The 19,456-nt window shown below is 41.8% G+C and overlaps 2 protein-coding genes across 2 annotated transcripts; both read left to right on the top strand.

The window, feature by feature from the left end:
• Positions 1 to 3,543: 3,543 nt before the first annotated feature.
• On the top strand, positions 3,544 to 7,083 carry LOC104433160 (lipid phosphate phosphatase 2). Its single transcript, XM_010045820.3, has 7 exons — positions 3,544 to 3,830; positions 3,929 to 4,016; positions 4,106 to 4,215; positions 4,364 to 4,457; positions 5,436 to 5,624; positions 5,716 to 5,775; positions 6,724 to 7,083. The coding sequence occupies exons 1-7, from the start codon at positions 3,615 to 3,617 to the stop codon at positions 6,924 to 6,926; spliced, it is 960 nt and encodes a 319-aa protein (XP_010044122.1). The 5' UTR covers positions 3,544 to 3,614; the 3' UTR covers positions 6,927 to 7,083.
• A 4,480-nt stretch (positions 7,084 to 11,563) lies between these two features.
• Positions 11,564 to 15,731, top strand: LOC104433161 (amino-acid permease BAT1 homolog). The gene is made up of 8 exons (XM_010045821.3): positions 11,564 to 11,910; positions 12,031 to 12,291; positions 13,670 to 13,688; positions 13,794 to 14,013; positions 14,119 to 14,300; positions 14,678 to 14,967; positions 15,047 to 15,176; positions 15,347 to 15,731. The coding sequence occupies exons 1-8, from the start codon at positions 11,783 to 11,785 to the stop codon at positions 15,692 to 15,694; spliced, it is 1,578 nt and encodes a 525-aa protein (XP_010044123.2). The 5' UTR covers positions 11,564 to 11,782; the 3' UTR covers positions 15,695 to 15,731.
• The last annotated feature ends 3,725 nt before the right edge of the window (positions 15,732 to 19,456 follow it).

Genomic DNA, 19,456 nt, shown 5'->3' with positions numbered 1-19,456 from the left:
CTTGTTTATGACCCGTGGCATAGAGGCTAGCAGCCATAACTCAAAGGGATAGTTATCTAAGCTTCGAATTATGAGTTCTGGTGTTAAAGATTATCTTACTATAAATGCAAATATTATTCTTCCATGTCTATGCGAATTTAGATGGCCAACTATAAATTATAGACGATAAATCACAGTCAAACTTAAAATGGGTTTCCAACCTCAAGCTTTTATGGAAAGAATTTTACAAGCATCCTATCTGCTACTAAAAGAATTTCAATCGTGCAAAAAGAAATAAAAATCAAAGTAATAAAGAAATTATCTTTCCTAAATGCTCCAAAAACTGTATTATTAAATTGACTTCCCATGATCGTTTCTAAGAATTTTACTTCACGATTAGTCTGTGCACGCTCCGAAAGCACCTAATAATTTTCCCCAATTTTCATCTTTCGTTAAGGGAAGGATGGATTTCACTCTGCTTTTTTCCGGGGTGTTAATGATAATTTCTGGAGAACGGATCTCCAACTCCTCAACTTTAAGAGTAAATGGGAAAAGTGTTAAAAAAAAAGTCATAAACATTTTGTATTTGTGTCAATTTAGTTTTAAACATTTTTACGTTGTGCCAATTTAGTCATTTCCAGTCAATTTTGGCCTGATTTTGCTAAGTGGACGCCGGCCGGCTTACGTGGTTTCATCGATGCTGACGTGAACAATTTTTAATAATATTTTAATTTTTTTTTTTCCTTCTCCTCCTCCTTCCTCCAGTCGGTCACCAAACCTCGGCGACTGGCTAGAGGCAACGGCCGGCAAGGTTGACCTTGACCTCGCCAGCCACCTCGCTAGTGGTTGCGAGGGCGGCCTCGAGCTGGCCTTGCACCGGGCTGGCGAGGCTCGCCCTTGCCGATCATGGGCAAGGCTCGACCCTCGCCAAATTCGACGAGGGCGAGCCCTGCCAGATCGATGTGAGGCCAACATCGCGCTTTGAGCTGGCCTCACCGCCTAGGCCTCAAGGGCAGCCTTGTGCCAGGCGGGCGAGGCTCGCCCTTGCGGCCACTAGTGAGGTGGCTAGCAAGGTCGACCTCGACCTTGCCGGCCGTCGCCTCTGGCCGGTCGCCGAGGTCCGGCAACCAGCTGGAGAAAGGAGGAGGAGAAGGAATAAAGAGAAAGAAAAAGAATAAAAAAATTAAAATATTATTAAAAGTTGTCAATGTCAATCAGCTAGGGTCTAGTCAGCAAAATCCAGTTAAAATTGGCCGGAAATAATTAAATTAGCACAACGTAAAAATGTTTATAACTAAATTTGCACAAAAAAAGTTTAAGACTAAATTGACACAAATACAAAAAGTTTATGGTTTTTTTAGCACTTTTTCCGAGAGTAAATCTCGCCCGTTTATCGTCACAATTTTTTCTTGAGAGGTATAACGAGTTACGACTCGAGCATCCGTCGGCAGGGGATGAGAGCACCGGTGCAGAGGGACGCCTTCTATCCGTGAGTAATAATGCATGCCTTGACTAGATCGAGTTTTAGCTTTAAAGGGACACAGTATCTCATGCATTTATCACCCTGCTCCCTATGGTAGAAGCGGCCGAGAAAAGCAACAACCTCTGATATACTGCCGTTTTTGTCTACTCTTTCTACTTGGCGGGCTTCCCTCTTTTGGAAAGGTGATGATGCCTTGGTGCGAGCCTCATCCTCCTGTTCGCTCATGGTGCTGCCCAAAAGAACCACGCGCTTCTGAGTAGTTCCTTTCGGGCATCTCCAGCGAGCTATTCTGAATCCCGAAAAGCTCTCGTTCTTCTTCTCCACCTCCCCTGAGCAACGTCTCAGCTCGGTCACTCGTTCTGCTTCGCTGGCGTCCTCTTGTTCCGTCCATTTTGAAAACCGCGTGCTCTTGTTGGTAACGGCTCTTGTTCTTCTTGGGGTCTGAATTTGAACGTGAGTCTGTCCTTACCGAGCATTTCGCTACGGTACGTGTTGTGTTTTCGTTTGACTGAAATTATGTGTTCGTGATTCCGAATTTTCGAGTTCCATTTGCTGGGGAAAGGACGTGGGAGGATTAACGTGAGGAGAGGATATTTTGGGGTTGGCTCGGTTTAGTTGGCGTTGGAGTATAGCGTTTGGTATTGTCTCGACGAAATTGGAGTGTAGAATCGATGCGGCTAGATGATTGTAAAATTTGTATCCTATCCATGCGTTTTTCTTTAGATTGTTCTACTTTGCCGGAGATTGGTACTGCAGGTGCGTCTTTTCATCTGTGCCGATGCAGAATGCAGCTCTATGTTCACCCTGGAAATTGTAGAGATTGGTTGTTGTGTTCCTTTCGTTCTTTGCTTTATGCAGATTATAGGCACGTAAGAATGATAAATTTTCCTTTTTGTATGATCCAATCTAATAGTATATGCTCCACCCGCTCTAATCTTCTTTTAGGGCGAAAATCAGGAGCATTTTATTAAGCATCGTGAGTTGTGGCTTGTGTTAAGCCACCAGATGCGGGTAGCAGTACTCTTGTTTTACTTTGTACGTTCTATTCAAAGTTTTTACGATGAGTTCTCTTGCCAATTCTATCTGCTGGTATCATTAGTAAAGCGGTGAACTACTTCGAGAAATTTCTAAACCGGTGGCCAAAATCACTGGGACTGTCAGCTTTGGAGACGTGTCTGGTCTTGCTTTTATCTTCCTGAAGAAGTTAAACTTGACATGTCCCATGCCATTCACCTGTGTGTTAAGCCTAGTGTGCTTTGGGAAACATCATCATTGGTGTCATGTCCGGTATGCATGATGTTGGGTTTGGCCCTGGTGTATTAGATGTATTAGAGTCCTGCTTGAACCTATTTAATAATTGAGTCCTCCTTTGCTGTCATGTGCATCTGATTTTGGGTTAGTCTGCAAATGGTGGCTAAATCTTAAATGTTTCTTGTTATTTTGACTCGAGTCCTTAGTCCTTTCGCCATAGTGGATGGGAATGATTGGAGAGGTTTTCCTCTCGTAATGTGTTGTACAAGTAGAGTTGTTCCTACTAGAGGTTTGGATCAGTTCTATGTAGAGCTTGTGCTTTTCACGCGTGCTTACTGATTTGATCTGGAGCTGCCGTTTTATCTCTGTTGTATTGAAGGAAGGTACTGTTTTGAGCTTCTGTCATTCTTCAAGAACGTTCGTATAGACAGAGGGGATTTGAAACTTAAGTCCCCATCGTTTTACAAAACCTTGATCTATACAAATCTTCAACTTCACCTCATAATAGATGGAGGAGGTTGTACATTGAAAGGAAGGAAGATTGTCGAGTAATCTGGGAATTTCTTCGTCACAATGGCATGATGTCTTTGTGTAATCTCACTGTGTATTTGTTAGATTTTTCGCTTTCAATTTCTTACTTTTTACTTTAGAAGTGACTTTTATTGATGCTTTGCTTCCTTTTTTCCCACCACGTTACAGTATTTTCAACAATTCATTTGGATACTGAACTGCCTCGTGGTTATTACTGGTCACCATTGCTAATTTTGCTTCTCTCTTGTGTAAAGTCCTTTCGGTTCTACTGAGCATTTGCATGCACGTGTTAAATCCCTTTGACAGGCTCTCATAGTTCCCTTTATTATATATATTATCAGCAAGAAACGTTTTCAACTAAGAGTTGAAGATGCTGGAGATCCAATCGGGTTGTCACACAGTCAGGTCCCATGGAATCAAAGTGGCAAGAGTACACATCTATGACTGGTTGATCCTCTTTGTTCTTGTGGTAATAGATATCATATTGAACGTCGTAGAACCATTTCATCGTTTTGTTGGAGAGGACATGATGACAGACTTGAAGTACCCCCTGCGGCAAAACACTGTTCCCTTCTGGGCTGTTCCAGTACGTAAATGGTCAAAACATATGTGAACAAAGTTTACACGACATAAAAATTACATATTTATATACATTTTGAGTTAAGTTATGACATTTTAACATAGGTTATTGCGATGCTTCTGCCAATTGCTGTTTTTCTGATATTATACTTCATCAGAAGGGATATTTATGACCTGCACCATGCCATAATGGGTAAATCCTCTCAATCTCTGTAAGTTTGTGCTAATGCACGTGCATGAATATCATGTCCAAAGGTAACTGATCTAAGTGAACTTGTCCAGGTCTCCTGTTTTCTATCCTTATCACTGGAGTTATAACTGACGCAATCAAAAATGCTGTTGGCCGACCTCGACCAGATTTTTTCTGGCGTTGCTTTCCTGATGGTCAAGGGGTAGGGCCTAAAGAAAATCTTGCACTTATGAATTTTTCACCTTTCCTTTGCGAATGATTTCAACTTGTCTGTCATGTTGCCATTTCTAGATAGTGCTAACATCTTTGAACATGCGAAGGATGAAAAATGACCTGTGCCACGGTGGCAGGTGTTTGACCCCGTCACATGGGGTGTAATTTGTACCGGAGATAAGGCTGTCATCAAAGAAGGACATAAAAGTTTTCCAAGCGGGCATACCTCATGTAAGCATCTAAAAGAAATCTCTCTTGAATATATTGTTGAGTGAAGTCTACAGATGGCCAGGAAACTTTGGATTTGTCTATATGCAGCATGGCGCTAAATTTTGGCTCTCAAAGAACCTGATTCCAAACAATGTGTACCCTATCAAGATCTTAAATCAGATTATGGATGACGGAAACTTAAGAAGATAGAGTGACAATGGAATAGTGTTTACTTTGCCTTTTTTAACTAAATGCCAAATTTGATGGTAGCTGAGCATGCCATGTCATAATTGAAAGGTCTTATTAACAAGGGCACTTGTTAAACATGCTTAATGAAGAAATATTTGATTTTCAAAGCATTGATTGTGCTTATCACGAGGGTAGTTAATGCATTGGAAAATGCAGTATTTGCTCATTTGATTGCTTAAGAAGTGCTCCAAAGTCACTCAACGAATTGTGATCATTTTGTTGATTTGCTTAAGTAGTCACGATGAAGATAAGGACAACATAGAAGAATCAAGTTTCTGAATAGTTTTACTTCTATAATTTAATTGGTTGTCGCCATCATCGTCTGGGGAGAAAAAGTCAACTTGAAACAAGATGCTGACCCGCTTGTCCAGGAGCACGATTCTTTTTGAATCACCAGTGGTCAAACATTGTACAGCAATAATAGAGAACCGGGTACCTCTTTGAGCTTATATATCTCCTCATCCAGAGAAAGTCAAAATCTAGAAGGACCAGTGAACTTTGAGGACCATATTAAATCTGCTGACCGGTTAATGAAATTATTTAATTTTCATAATCCTGAAAAAATACCAACTAACACTTTGATTAATTGACCTTGAACATTATCAGTCGCTAAGGGACAACACTGTGCGGTAAAGAAACGATAGTCCCGCATATTAAATTATAATTCTAATGTTACTAATTTGTTTTTGCAAACCAAGTTATCTGCTGTTTGTGACGCGATATTCATTCTGAGAAGCTCTGGTTTTACAGGGACCTTTGCTGGACTGGTTTTTTTCGCGTGGTATTTGTCAGGGAAAATCAGGGTGTTCGATCGTAGAGGCCATATTGCGAAGCTTTGTCTTGTTCTTCTCCCGTTACTTTCAGCAGCTCTTGTAGGAGTTTCTCGAGTTGCTGACTACTGGCATCATTGGCAAGATGTATTTACTGGGGCTCTTCTCGGTTAGTTTTCAACTTGCATTGAATTTTTTTCTAACCATTGCAGTACTAGCTGTCTCCTTAAGCAAGTGACCGTTCTTTTTAATTCGCACAGGAACAGTCGTTGCTTCATTTTGTTACTTGCAGTACTTTCCGCCTCCACACGATGTAAACGGTACTCTTCTTTATTCTTTTGTGAAAGGGTCTTATGTTTTTCACATGACCTTTTCTTTCATGAACTGTTAGCCATAGGAAAACACACAGAAGCCTACAAGATTTGTACTCTTCTTTTTCTAAGCTATGGAGTACAGTTTTGCTTATGTTAAGGAAAAGGAAAGGCGTATGATATGAAGGACTCATTAGACAGCGTCGAAAGTGGTAGCTTATTTTGTTTCACTTAGTGTGTCATTACTTTTGAAGTATAATTTTCGTTTTCTGTGCACAGAAAGAGCGAAAAACAAAAGTGTCATGCCATGTACATGTTTATGTACCTTTAATGTCCCGTGAATCATTTTCTTGATTGGCCTCAATTTCAAATCCCATGGAACCTATCCCGATTATAAATCCGAACGATCAAATGTAACCTATGGATCTCCTTCTTCTTCTTTGTCCGTTTTCATGTCACCTATTGTCTTTCTGTTAATATGAACGTGCCCTTTTGAGCATGATTGGTCGCTGATTTGTATCTCAAATTCTGTACGACTTACTTGAAATCCGACTAGACAATTCTCAGTAATTTGATTTAGTGTATGATTTTGGATTTCTTGGGATGAACAATGTCCGTTAAATTGAATCACATGAAAACATTGTTTCCAGTTCATTTATGAACTAGACTAGACCAGGAGGATAAATGGAAATTGTCTGCTTACTGCAAAAACTGTTCTTTTAATTCTTTCTGCTCATGCGCTTTTGAACTTAGATCAATTTCCAAGATTAACTGGCTGCTACGTTGATCCTCATTATGCTGGTCATATCTTCCTTTTTCAATCAACAGCACAGAGTTAGGAGTTGCAATCAGAGGGTCCAGCACTGCTTTAAATTTATGTTATCGTCAAGTTATAAGGGTGCACTCACTGTAGAGAACCGTCTGCTTATGTTCGTCATTTTCTATGTTTAACTGCAGGTTGGGGGCCTTACGCTTACTTCCAGATGTTGAAAGAATCTCAGAATGACCTTCAGTCATCGACGAGCACAAACCAGAGAGAACACCAATCAGAGCTCGAGAGTGTGTACATTGATTCTCAACATGGAATGGAAATGTCAAATGGCAACATTAGGGATACAAGCGCTGTACTAGATAGGGTGGAGAGCGACTGGAGGCACTGACTTTGGGCTTCAACTTCGAGTACACATAGAATCTCTAGTTTTCATCAGTACATATGGAAAAGTACACATCAAAAATAAAATTCTGTTTCTCTAATTCCTCTGGATGTTTGGGAGTGCACGGTTTAATTTTCGACTGCCAGGTTCTGGTTGTCTTCTAATTTTGTAGCTTCTAAATCAAATGTATCTTTCCAAAGTCATTATTTGCGGGTCAATGTTATCTTGCTCACTTGCAGAAAATGCAAATGAGGGAAGTGAATGTCAAATTGGAATTAGGATGCAATACATGGTCCTCGAGCCAGGATAAGTGGAGGCAATTGCATAGCTTGGTACCCGGCAGTCAAAGGCATTAAAACCCTAGAAAGTGCATGATCGAACTATCATGTGTGCGAGTCAACGCTATACTGATGGCTCTAGTTATAAGAAGATGCGATCCGTCCACTGTAAGTGAAATGTTTCTTTGTTAGGACAAATTAAAAGCGATCAGTTAGGTCCTGGTGGTGGAACGGGAATAGTTAAATACAAGTGCCAATCAAAGGTAGAGAGAGTGCTTCTGGTATTTCACACAATCAAGGGTTCCCGCTCAATCTCAAAAAGAAACTCTGCAGTTGAAATTAGGCCGGCCAGCCTTCACAGAGACACAGCGTTGGAATATAACCAAACAACGTGTAGAAAAATGAGTGACAGCACAGTCGATAATCCTCAGGATTTGATGCCCGAAACTGCTGTAAAAGCTTCAGACATTTGAGGAGAACAATCTCAACGTGCTCTAGTAACAAGATACGATACCGTTGCAGGGACGGCCAAGTAGGTCCATGACGAGGCGTGAGAAGATGGGAATGAGGTCTATAGCATTCCGAGTTTCACCTAGTGATGCCATGTCGAGATCAATCAATGTTATAAGAGGATCGTCTTGTGGTATGAAACAGGCTTTTCATCTTCGATTTCTCTTGTACACAGTTGACCATATTCCAGTAATCCGTTCCAACGGACTCTCTCGCTTCTAGAACACTACCCGGGATTTTCTTCTTCTGCCTCCCGCGGGCACGGAAGAGGTACGACCGTACAAAAGTAGGACCTTAGGAAAATTCACTGGGATTCAACCGGCGTACCGGCCACAGTTTGTTGACTGTACTAGGGAATGTTTTCGTTGACAGAGTTCACTCCGGTGTACTATACTATAGCTACAGTTAGCCTCCATTGATGAATTTGCAGAAAATTGAGACCGGACCTGGTCAGTCTCATCCCATCTGCATAACCCTTTTTGCGTTCGCGTCGCCCGCAGGCAATTTCGAAGAAATGAACTGAAGATTGACAAAAAAAAAAAGGGTGTTCTGCTTGGACGCATGTTCAACTCTTTCCATAAAGTCAAATTAGACGCATTCTCGACGCTCCATACAAAAGAAAAATATCAGCGTAGTCATTAATTATTAAGAGGACCACACTAGTCTTGGTCTCTTAGAAAAATATCAGCATAGTCATTAATTATTAAGAGGACCACACCATTCTTGGTTCTCTCGATAGTGAGATTGAGTCGGTTCAAATATCTCGTCTTTTTTTTCTTTTTTTCTTTTTCAGGAGTTATCTGCTCCTTATATAGAAGCAATTTAAACATTCTAACGAGTTTCTTGAAAGCAAAATAGAGTAATTACATAGACACATAGGGTGCGTTTGTTTCGCTGTGAAAAGAATTTTCATCTTTGACGAAAATGTCTAGACATATATTGTTGTCAATTATAAACCTTTCTTTCATTGACTAATTAATTCAAGCAATCATTTTAGAAAAATATTATCTAGATCGTTCATTTCTTACAAAACAGATGGAGCCGATTAGTGTCTTCGAACATATATATCCTCATATGACTGCATAGGATCAAGTAAGTCGAACTCGAGTCTCGAGTTTTTTTTTTTTTTTAAACACGTTTATTATATAAGAGTCTACGGATCATGGATTATCTGGACCGTCGTTGTAATGCATTTATAACGAGCTTTTGCAAGTTGCCGGTCAAAAACAGCCAATGTTGACCAACGCGACAAAATTCTGCTACGCGTCTCTTTCTCTCCTCGTCACTCCACCGTTCCTTCCTTGGACAGCTGAACTCTGATGTATAACATGCTTTCGTTCAAGCCCCACTTGCCTCTGACCTCCTCTATAAATACAGACCTTTTCCGCAGAACTCTCCACTCATCATCCCAATCTCTCTCTATCTCTCTCTCTTGCGCAGCCATACATACACACAAAATGGAGATGGTTCGCCCCACTGCGTACTACGAAAGCCTGAAGAGGTACTGGAGGAGAAGAAGGTACCAAAAGCTGTCTGGTAGCCCCGCCAAACGAAGCAAGTTGAAGGTCCTGAGGCTCGGCGGGAGGGGCAGCGGCAGCGGCAGCCGGCGCCACTGGAAGGTCCGGACAGCGCCGAAGCTCCGGTGGAAGATGGCCGCCGCCTCGCTCTCCCCCGTGAAGCTACTGGCCAAGTTCCACAACGGCTACATCGACATGATGATCGGCCTCGCGTGCAGCGTCGTCAAGTCGAGCAGTGGCGCCGGCATCTTCCGGGGGAAGCGGATCACCAGGGAGAGCCAGAAGATATCCGTGGTCTCGACCGGGGAGGAGGTCGACGGCAAGTTCGTGGTGGAGGCCTATAAGAAACTGGCGGCTTCGCGGCAATTGATGGAACTTTGAGCCGGAAGGAATCGTGATGCTTTCGTCGTTCGGATTGCTGTTTCGTGTATATTTTTAGGTTCCGGTTTTTGGTTGATTCGATGCGTCTTGTGTGTGTCCCAAAAGCAAAGGGATACTTCGTTTCAGATTTATTGATACGTGACTTTCGGTATGCTGTGGTGAGCCGTTTATCGGATAGACTTTCATCGCTAGAAATCTTAACTATATCTGATACGGATAAGCTGAACTAACTCACGTTATTCGATAAGAGTGGCCTCAATTACTAGGATTCGCGTCAGTGGCCACCCTTCCAACATGGAAGGAGGAGGTAAATGGTTCAAATCTCTACCTTCTCAGGGAGATGGGGTGGGGACGAGTAAGTTTCAGGAGTGGGTTTTCGATTTCCAACGCCCTGCAAAGAGCGGGCAAAAAGTCCGAGTGAGTGTAGAGTAAGTATAGAAAGATCCATATTATTTAACGGCGACATGATTCAAGGGTGCTCAACACCTGCCCATTTCATCATCTTCTGTTCGGGCCTTTTTCCTAGTGCCGCGGGTTCCACGACAATTTTGCCGTGGTGCGATCGGACGGTTGATAGTGAGTTGCTTTGATTCAACGGAAGAATGGGCCTCTTTTCATAAGCGTCGACAACCAATCTCTTCAAACGGTTCACATATTACGTAATCAGCACGACAAAGTACTACGAAAATGATCGTTCTCTTTGCTAAGACATCTGACATGTCTTCATGAGCGCGACCTAATTACACGAATAAGATCCATTCTATGTGATCTTGACACACGTCTTCTCATTTATTAAAAAAAAGAAAAAGCATATCTCCTCAATACCTATAGAAACTAGGGGTGAGCATAGTTCCATAATAAAACCTGGAATCAAAGAACCAAACTGATCGGATTTGTCCGGTTCAAGTTTTAAGGTATGCGGGATAGATTCCTAGTTCAAAAATTGAGTAACTTGTTTTAATAGATAGGTTCAAAATTCTAGGTAGGCAGAACTTACAAACTTGTGACCAAAAAAAAAAAAAAAAGAGAACCTACAACCTGCAACATTACTTTTCTTGATCTATATCTTTGCGCTATTCTATGGTATGATGAGTATATAATTTGAAATCTCTAGTCTGAACTTCTATTTTATAACTGAAACTTCTACTTGGTTAATATTTTATTTTCTTTATTTGTCTAAATGTGGTCGATAGATTATAGTAGCAAGTAATAGTTATTAAATGTGATGATTTGTTACCATCATTCTAATACAGGTAAAACTTTTATAAAACCTTGAACCAATCCTAAAACTTGTGATAGGGTAACTTCTATGATATGTAGATATGTTTCAAATTCTAGATTGAATTTGTACGAAACCTGGAATAATTTGGAACACTCACCCCTAATGAAGACCCGAGGGAGGGGGGGTACACGAGTTCGAGCTTCGAGCAAGATTTGGCCGGGGGTGATGAGCACGATATACCGCCAAACTATCTCGCAATGTGAGGTGGGGGCGATTGAAATTCCGCGGAGACATTTGCCAATATCCCAAAAGTTTAGTGAGGGCTGGGCAAAATGCAATTCTCAGAAGTTTTTTTATCCAAATAGAAAATGGCGAGTTGGCAAACAAAAATTGATGACCGGTACTGTACGGATTAGTCTTAGGATTATGGGGTAAAATGGCCCAATTTGGATCATACTCACCCTTACCCCGTATGGTGCTACGGTACCAATTTGGATCGGGAATAATTTTCTTCTTTCGTCGCGGTCCCGTCGTGTGGTTACATGTTTTGCCACGTGCGAGATCTCTCCTCGATTAGCCTGCCATGCTGCAGCACATTCCCATCATCGACAGGGAAAATCAGATCAAAGATTCAGATTTTCTTCCTTCTCGGGTCAAAGATTCAGATTCCGTCATTGGCTTCTCTGTCTGACCCTCTCCTCAGAGGTGCAATTCCAGAAAAGAACCGCTCCCTTTGATATTCTGAGATGACTTTGCTGCGGTGATTCTGATTGGAGTCGCTCCTCTGAAGTGGGAGAACTCCGCTCCTTCCCAGAACTTAATAAATACTACACGAACAAACAAAGGAGATCTCGAGGGGGGAGAAACAGAAGCAGAGAGGCTGAACAGAGCATTCTTAAAGTCTCCCTTTTTCTAGGCCGTGTGAAGGAGAAGGAGAAGGAGAAGAAGGAGAAGATGGTTTATGATCGCGATAAAAGGGACCTCCCGACTCGCGCAGCTCAAAACGGGGCCGACGCCGTTGACTCGGGCCACGCCCGTCTGAACGAGCTCGGCTACAAGCAGGAGCTCAAGCGCGACCTCTCGTAACGCTCTCTCTTCCTCCTTGTGTACCTCCGTAGTTTCTTCCGTTGGGCTCTTTGCTGAGGCGTTTCGGTCGTTTGGTTTGGTTTGGTTTTCGTGGGGGATGAATTTTTTGGTTTCAGGGTGATATCGAATTTCGCGTTCTCGTTCTCGATTGTATCGGTGCTCACCGGCATAAACACGCTCTTCGGCAATGGGCTACGGTACGGCGGGACGGCCTCGATGGTCTACGGGTGGTTCGTCGCTGGTTTTTTCACCATGTTCGTCGGGTCGTCCATGGCTGAAATCTGTTCAGCTTACCCGACCTCCGGGGGCCTCTATTACTGGAGCGCCAAGCTCGCAGGCCGGAATTGGGCACCGTTCGCCTCTTGGTTGACTGGCTGGTAAATTGTCTCTTCGGTTAGTTTTATGACGACTTAAGTGTTTATGCAGATTTCGATACTAATACCCGCAATGGAGACCCCAATTTCTCCCTTGCATCCTATATCCTATAGTTCTTTTTTTTTTTTTTTTGGTCGAAACCTATATCCTATAGTAGCGAATCGAATTTGTTCATTTCCAGTGTCAATGTTTCTACAAGTAATTGTGTTCGATGTGGTGGATAAAGTTAATCACAGTATTGCTATTGAGCGGGATTGCATGTTCTTTTGTGGGGTCTGGTGTCGGTGTCACCTTCCGTGAAAAGTGATTGCTTGCGGATTTAGTAGGTGCCTCAGTAACAATTGCTTGATTTTGGTTGGATTTTGTTAAGTCCTTTCACATTCTAGAAAGCTTGTCAAGAACGTCTCATTGCTGTCCCTTTCTCTTCATGATCACGGTCTTGCATTTTCCATGAACCAGTGAGAATTGCAGCTAACGTAGGATGAGATTCAGTAGCAGCAATTTGAAAATTGAAACCCGCTCCTTTTCCTACAGCCCCTCTACTTTGCTGTAACTTCGATGATAAGCAGGGTGATGGTTTGAACATTATAATGTGAACAATTATGATAGATGAGTGTGGTTCATGCAAAAAGCTCAAATTCATTGAGCAGCTATTGCTTCTTTAGTTTGGTAGGCTCAAATTCTGCCTGAGGAGGTGCGAGCACTACAGTTGATAGCTCTAGTGTAAACTCGGAGATGTATCACATAAAGGTAGTGCAAGCATGGAAGTGTTACTGTGCTATGCTTAAACCTGTTATCTTGTGTGTATGGCTGGACCCTCTCGTGAACTACAATTGTTCATTGGCATTATGGCATGCAGCAAGATTGACTGTAGGGAATTAAGGAAAGGGGAAGTAATTCACTTATCCTTACAAGCCCATTTATCTGCAATTGTTTTTAAGAGTAAATTCTGAATGTCTGGGTACTACCTTGACATGAGTTCTGCATATGCCATTCCGTTTACTTAGTCAATTTAAAATAAGACACAGAGACCCTATTCTTGCATCTTAAGATATGTAAATCAGATAGACCACATGAAACTACTAATATTTTAGTTGTGCAATCCAACCCCCACTCTCAGTTTGCCATGTCATGCAAATTCAGCAAAATGAGTCAAATTTTCATGGTAGGTGCATAAACTCGAAACACTCACTGTTAGGTTATGCTGATTCAAGATGGATTTTCCTCTGTCATGCAGCCAGCCGTTCTCATTTATTTTCTTTATGCAACTACGTGCAAGTATCTGGTTGTGGTGGCCACTCTATATTTTCAATCTTTAAGAGCTGAATTTTTCTTTTAAATGACATATTTCCTAACATGCTTACAAATTCTCTCTTTCAGGTTCAATATTGTTGGTCAGGTACTTTTGAAATCTCCTAACTATGAAACTGAAAATCCTTTGCTATGTTCAGTGATCCCAAGTTTTCACCAGTTCTAACAATTTCTTGTATGCTCTCATTTGCAGTGGGCAATCACAGCTAGCATAGATTTTTCTCTGGCACAGTTGATTCAGGTTATTATTCTCCTAAGCACTGGTGGCAAAAATGGCGGCGGATACGAGGCATCGAAATATGTTGTTATTGGTTTCCATGGGGGAATATTGCTCCTTCACGCTATTATAAACAGTCTTCCTATTTCGGTTTTATCTTTCTTTGGACAGCTTGCTGCTGCTTGGAATCTTGTAGGTGAGGAATCAAAACCCTGAAGAACATTTTACTAGGCTTAATTTTTCTGTTTCATTAGTGATCCTTTCCTTCATCCTCCTACAAGCCTTGGCATTCTGGTTTCAGGTGTTGTTGTTCTCATGATTCTCATCCCCTGTGTTGCAAAGGAAAGGGCTAGTGCCAAGTTTGTTTTCACTTACTTCAACACTGATAATGGGGAAGGCATTGACAGCAAACCCTATATATTTGTTCTCGGACTTCTGATGAGTCAGTATCCACTTACTGGGTATGATGCATCTGCTCACATGGTAAGTCTACCTTCGTTTCTTCTTCTTTTTTTCTTTGTTTTTTTTCACAACTCTGGGAATAAAATCATTGCAAACACGAGACTTAGAGGTGGTTTTGAGATAAAATGGTCAGAAAAGCCTCACGACATAGGAAATTTGCTCAAAATGATCCCCATAAGCTTTAAGTTACGGTTGATGGGAACATTGTATAGCTACTTTGCTTAGTAACTTAGTATCTTCCACTCTTCTTGGAGATTCTGCCTATTCCCTTGACCGTATCATCTAAATGATATAATCAGATGCGTAGTTCACGTCAGCCCTTTTATTTCCCTCATTATCATCTTAATATTTAGATGTGTGAAACTGAAATCCTTCTTCTCATATCCTTCTTTTTCTAGACAGAGGAAACCAAGAATGCTGATAAGAATGGTCCGAAAGGAATTATTAGTTCTATCGGGATATCTATCATTTTTGGATGGGGTTACCTAGTAGGCATCACCTTTGCAGTGACAAACATCGCCTATCTCCTAAGCGATGAGAACGATGCTGCTGGTTATGCTATTGCGGAAATATTCTATTTAGTATTCAAAAGCAGATTCGGCAGTGGAGTTGGGGGTATAATTTGCCTAGGGGTGGTGGCTGTTGCCATATTTTTCTGTGGCATGAGTTCAGTCACCAGCAATTCCAGGTAAACATTTTTCTCTCTGGAGCTATTATCATATTGACTCTGAGTAGGAGACTCATGCGATGCAAAATGTCATTTTCAGGATGGCTTATGCATTTTCTAGAGATGGAGCGATGCCATTGTCATCTCTGTGGCATCGAGTGAATAAGCACGAGGTCCCGATAAATGCAGTTTGGCTCTCCGTTTTTATATCCTTTTGCATGGCGCTGACCGTAAGAACATCGTTTTACTTTTTCACCCCTTGAATTTTCTATTCCTGCTTTGGCGACATTTTAGATCATTTCTGTTTGATCTCTTGACGTGGAAAGATCCAACTAAGTGCCACTTTAGCTCTGTCCTCGCTCCAATGCTGATCAATGTGCTTCTTCAATCCGTTTTGCAGTCTCTTGGGAGCATTGTAGCTTTTGACGCAATGGTGTCCATAGCGACAATCGGGTTGTACATTGCTTATGCCCTCCCAATTTTCTTCAGGGTGACATTGGCTCGCAAGTCCTTTGTCCCGGGGCCATTCAACTTGGGACGATATGGGGTGTTAGTTGGATGGACTGCAGTCCTCTGGGTGGCGACCATCTCGGTTCTCTTCTCGTTGCCTGTGGCCTACCCCATCACAAAAGAGACACTCAATTATACTCCCGTTGCAGTTGGTGGCTTGCTCATTCTTACGGTTTGTTCCTGGGTCTTCAGCGCTCGGCATTGGTTTAGAGGTCCCATAACCAATATAGATACTTGAATTCAGTGTACTAGTTGCACACGATGTGCAGAAACGTCCAGCCATACAATAAAAATGCAGTAGCTATGCATCCATGAGACGGACTCTTCTTCAATTCATGCTTGTTCAACTGATGATTTAATAAACCTATTTTGCCTCCATCCACAGGCATGTGTCACGGTTTGTGAATTCTTCTGTACTTGTAACACTTGTGAGCGGCGCTTAGGGTTATCGAGTGAAGAGTGAGGATGCAAAGGGGACAAACACAACTAGTCCATGGGAGTGGCGTCAGGACGGTTGGTGTTAGGAATTCTAGGATGGAAGGATTATATCACGAAGGCGAGGTTGGCCTCTCGTGTACAAAATTGGTCGGGAGCTGATGCTGCTCTCCTAACGAGGCCATGGCAGGCCGAAATTAGTTATTGAGCCTAAAGAAATATATTATTTCACTCGATGGACTAGACGCTTGAGCGAAGTTGGGCGTAGTACGATCTCGTACAAAGAAGCTATTTATCGTATTGTTCGCTGGAATAGCTATAGAAGGAAGGCTAGCTTGCAGGCGCCCACTGGTCATTCCGCGGTCAAGGGAACTGTCGGCCCGTGACACATGCTATCAGACAGGAATTCCTCCATAAGTGGGTGAGTCAGAGAATCGAACTCCTCGCTCCAATGTGGGATGAGCTAGGAAGTACCGGTGGTCTACCCGGTTCTACGAGGGCGGAGAGTGAATTGCCGGGGCAAAATATACTCGAACAAAGTGCGGCTCTCGACTAAGCTTCTAGGATGACAATTGGGACACTAGGAAGAGTCAATTCCTTGCTAAGCGGATAGAGAGTTAGAGAAGAACCGAATCCTCACTGAATAAGGATAATGTTCCTGGATCGATCGGTAAATTCACAATTTTCAATAAGGAAAGAACCTCCATTTGGTTTGCTAGGGTCAATGCTTAAAAGGCAAAAATGGTGCTGCCAAAAAATATGGTTGGCGAAAAATGCCATATTTTCCAAAAAAAAGTGGAAGTGACCAAAAATGGCCCGAACAGTTGAGATCAAAAAAAGTTATTAATGGAGCAAAACCTGTTTTGTTGGGTGAACGTGACCATTCGATGTGAAATCTCGAAAGTGGCGCATCAATGGTTAAGAGACGCAATGAAGCGACAAAACAGATCGCAACGAGGGCGTTGTGAAATTGAGTGGGGGAAAATGTCACGGCCTCCCATACTCGTGACACTTATGAGTAGTGCTTGGGATTATCGAGTGAAGAGTGAGGATGCAAAGAGATGAACACAACTAATCCGTGGGAGTGGCATCAGGACGATTGGTGCTAGGAGTTTTAGGATGAAAAGATTATATCACTTAGGAGCTCTAAAGACGGGTTGGCCTCTTGTGCACAAATTGGTCAGAACTTGATGCTACTCTCCTGATAAGGCCATGGCAGGCCGAACCAATTGTTGAGCCTAAAGAGATCTGCTAGGACTAAACGCCTGAGCGAAGCTGGATGTGGTACGATCTCATACAAATAAGTTATTCACCATATTATTTGCTGGAATAGCTATAGAAGGAAGGCTGGACTGGCAAATTCTGCTCACCAGGCGCCGCACGGGTGGTTTCGCGGCCAAGGGAACTGTCGGCTTGTGACACATGTCTAAAGCATGACATCATTTTTTCTTTTTTCTTTTTTCCTGATGTTCGTTGATAGTTGAAGAACTTTCCCTAAGAGTAAATGTCTGGTATCTAAGAAGGCTATTTATGTCAACTGCAAAATCATCACATTATAATTCAACTTTGAGAGGATTGATTTTTAGCTCTTTGCAATTCGACTGCGTACGGCATGTTTTGAAGTAATAAGAAATGTTAATATTAGATTGGCAATGTAATAATGACCTAAAATTTACAGTGATCAACTCGTTCACCTGTTATAGGATTTGGGACTTGGTCAATCCCTAGTGTTGGTGTATTGGGAAATAATTTCGGTCACACGTGTACTAAGAGTCTATTTAGTAATTGACCAAGTAATACTTGATTCTATTTTCTCCACCCAAAAAAAAAAAAAATCCGTTAAGTAAACTTTTTGTTCCTGAGAATAGATTTGGAGTAGAATTAAGAAGTATAAAAAAAAGTTATCTCTTTGTTCTCGAAAACGACTTCAAAGTCATATTGATGTTTTTCTTCTTTTCTTTTTCCCTTTTCTTCTTCTCCTTCTTCCTTTGGCCGATCACTGGCCTCAACCAACCCAACGACCTCATCAAAGAGTCGTTGGCCCCACTGAGGCCAAGCTCGCCCAGCTGTTGGGGAGCCTCGGCCTCCCTGGAGGTCACCAACCAAAGGAAGAATGAGAAGAAGAAAAGGGAAAAAAAGAAAAAAAAGAGAGAAAAATATAATTAATTATTAAAAAAATTAAAAAGAATTTAAAGCCCTATCAAACGCATTTCTATTTCGAGAATAAAAATTTCAAACAATTACCAAATTTATTCAAATGCTGATAAACTCCTCTAGGAACAAAATTAAAAAGAAAATAGAATAATTATCAACCTAAAAGTACTTTGAGATGATACTTCCATCAAACGCTGAAATGATATGCTATAATTGCATGCTTACTTATATGACTCGACGTTAGTTATCGCATAAAATCTATGAAGATCAGTCATGGAGAATTGCTTTCCCTCTGAGACCACTGGCCGAAAAGAGCGACGCCGTCATCCACACTACCATTCCCACGTGGCGATCGTTCATTGGGCGGCATGTCCCGGCTAGTGGATAACAGTATGGGCCTCACATTCGCAACCCAGATAACGTCAATGGGGCCCACACAACCCACATGTCGTTGACCCACGTAAGAAAGTTTCGCCCCCGCAGAGCTAGTGGGATTTGTTCGGTTCCAAGTTCTAAGGTATGCAAGATAGGTTCTTAGTTCAAAAAATTGAGTAACCTGTTTTAATAGATAGACTCGAAATTCTAGGTAGGTAGAACCTACAAATTTATGACAAAAAAAGAAAAAACCCACAACCTGTAACATTACTTTTTTTAATTTATATCTTCATGCTATTTTGTGGTATGATGAGTATATAATTTGGAATTATTAGTCTGAGTTTCTATTTTATAATCGAGACTTTTATTTTGTTAATATTTCATATTCTTTATTTGTCTAAATGTGGTCGGTGGATTATTGCAACAAGTAATAGTTATTAAATGTGATGATCTATTATCATCGTTCTAATATAAGTAAAACTTGAATAAAACCTTGAACCTACCTTGAAATATGTGACAGGATAAATTCTAAAATATTAGATGTGTTTTAGATTTTAGATAGAATTTATACGGAATCTGCAACAATCTAGAACACTCACCCCTAATGAAGACGAGGGGGAGGGGGAGTGGGGTACACAAGTCCAAGCTTTGAGCAAGATTTGGCCGGGGGCGATGAGCACGATATACCGCCAAACCGTCTCGTAATGTGAGGGAGAGGCGATTGAAATTCCGCGGAGCCATTTGCCAATATCCCAAAAGTTTAGTGGGAGCTGGGCAGAATGCGATTCTCAGAAGTTTTTGATCCAAATAGAAAATGGTGAGTTGGCAAACAAAGGGATGGCACGGGATTTGATTACTGCTAGGGCCCTGCCAACGTCCCGTGATCCAGTCGCAGGATTCTAACAGTCGGCTCGTCAAGCTACTCCTCCAATCCTACACGCACACCCGTCGATCTCTTCGCTTTTCCTAGGAAAAGTACTTGGACTGTTAGATGCGGGATCCCTCACATCACCATCATTCCCCACTCTCTCGATCC

The sequence above is a fragment of the Eucalyptus grandis genome, chromosome 2 (genome assembly GCF_016545825.1).
Source record: "Eucalyptus grandis isolate ANBG69807.140 chromosome 2, ASM1654582v1, whole genome shotgun sequence".
Taxonomy (NCBI): domain Eukaryota; kingdom Viridiplantae; phylum Streptophyta; class Magnoliopsida; order Myrtales; family Myrtaceae; genus Eucalyptus; species Eucalyptus grandis.
This window is presented reverse-complemented; position numbering and strand designations above follow the sequence as displayed.

Bases quoted from the DNA above. Each gene is read 5' to 3' on its own strand.
- LOC104433160 (XM_010045820.3), top strand. From the start codon at position 3,615: ATGCTGGAGATCCAATCGGGTTGTCACACAGTCAGGTCCCATGGAATC. The intron at 3,831-3,928 runs GTACGTAAATGG...ATTTTAACATAG, and splicing joins TTCCCTTCTGGGCTGTTCCA to GTTATTGCGATGCTTCTGCC. The intron at 5,625-5,715 runs GTTAGTTTTCAA...TAATTCGCACAG, and splicing joins ATTTACTGGGGCTCTTCTCG to GAACAGTCGTTGCTTCATTT.
- LOC104433161 (XM_010045821.3), top strand. From the start codon at position 11,783: ATGGTTTATGATCGCGATAAAAGGGACCTCCCGACTCGCGCAGCTCAA. The intron at 14,014-14,118 runs GTGAGGAATCAA...TTCTGGTTTCAG, and splicing joins TGCTGCTTGGAATCTTGTAG to GTGTTGTTGTTCTCATGATT. The intron at 14,301-14,677 runs GTAAGTCTACCT...TTCTTTTTCTAG, and splicing joins ATGATGCATCTGCTCACATG to ACAGAGGAAACCAAGAATGC.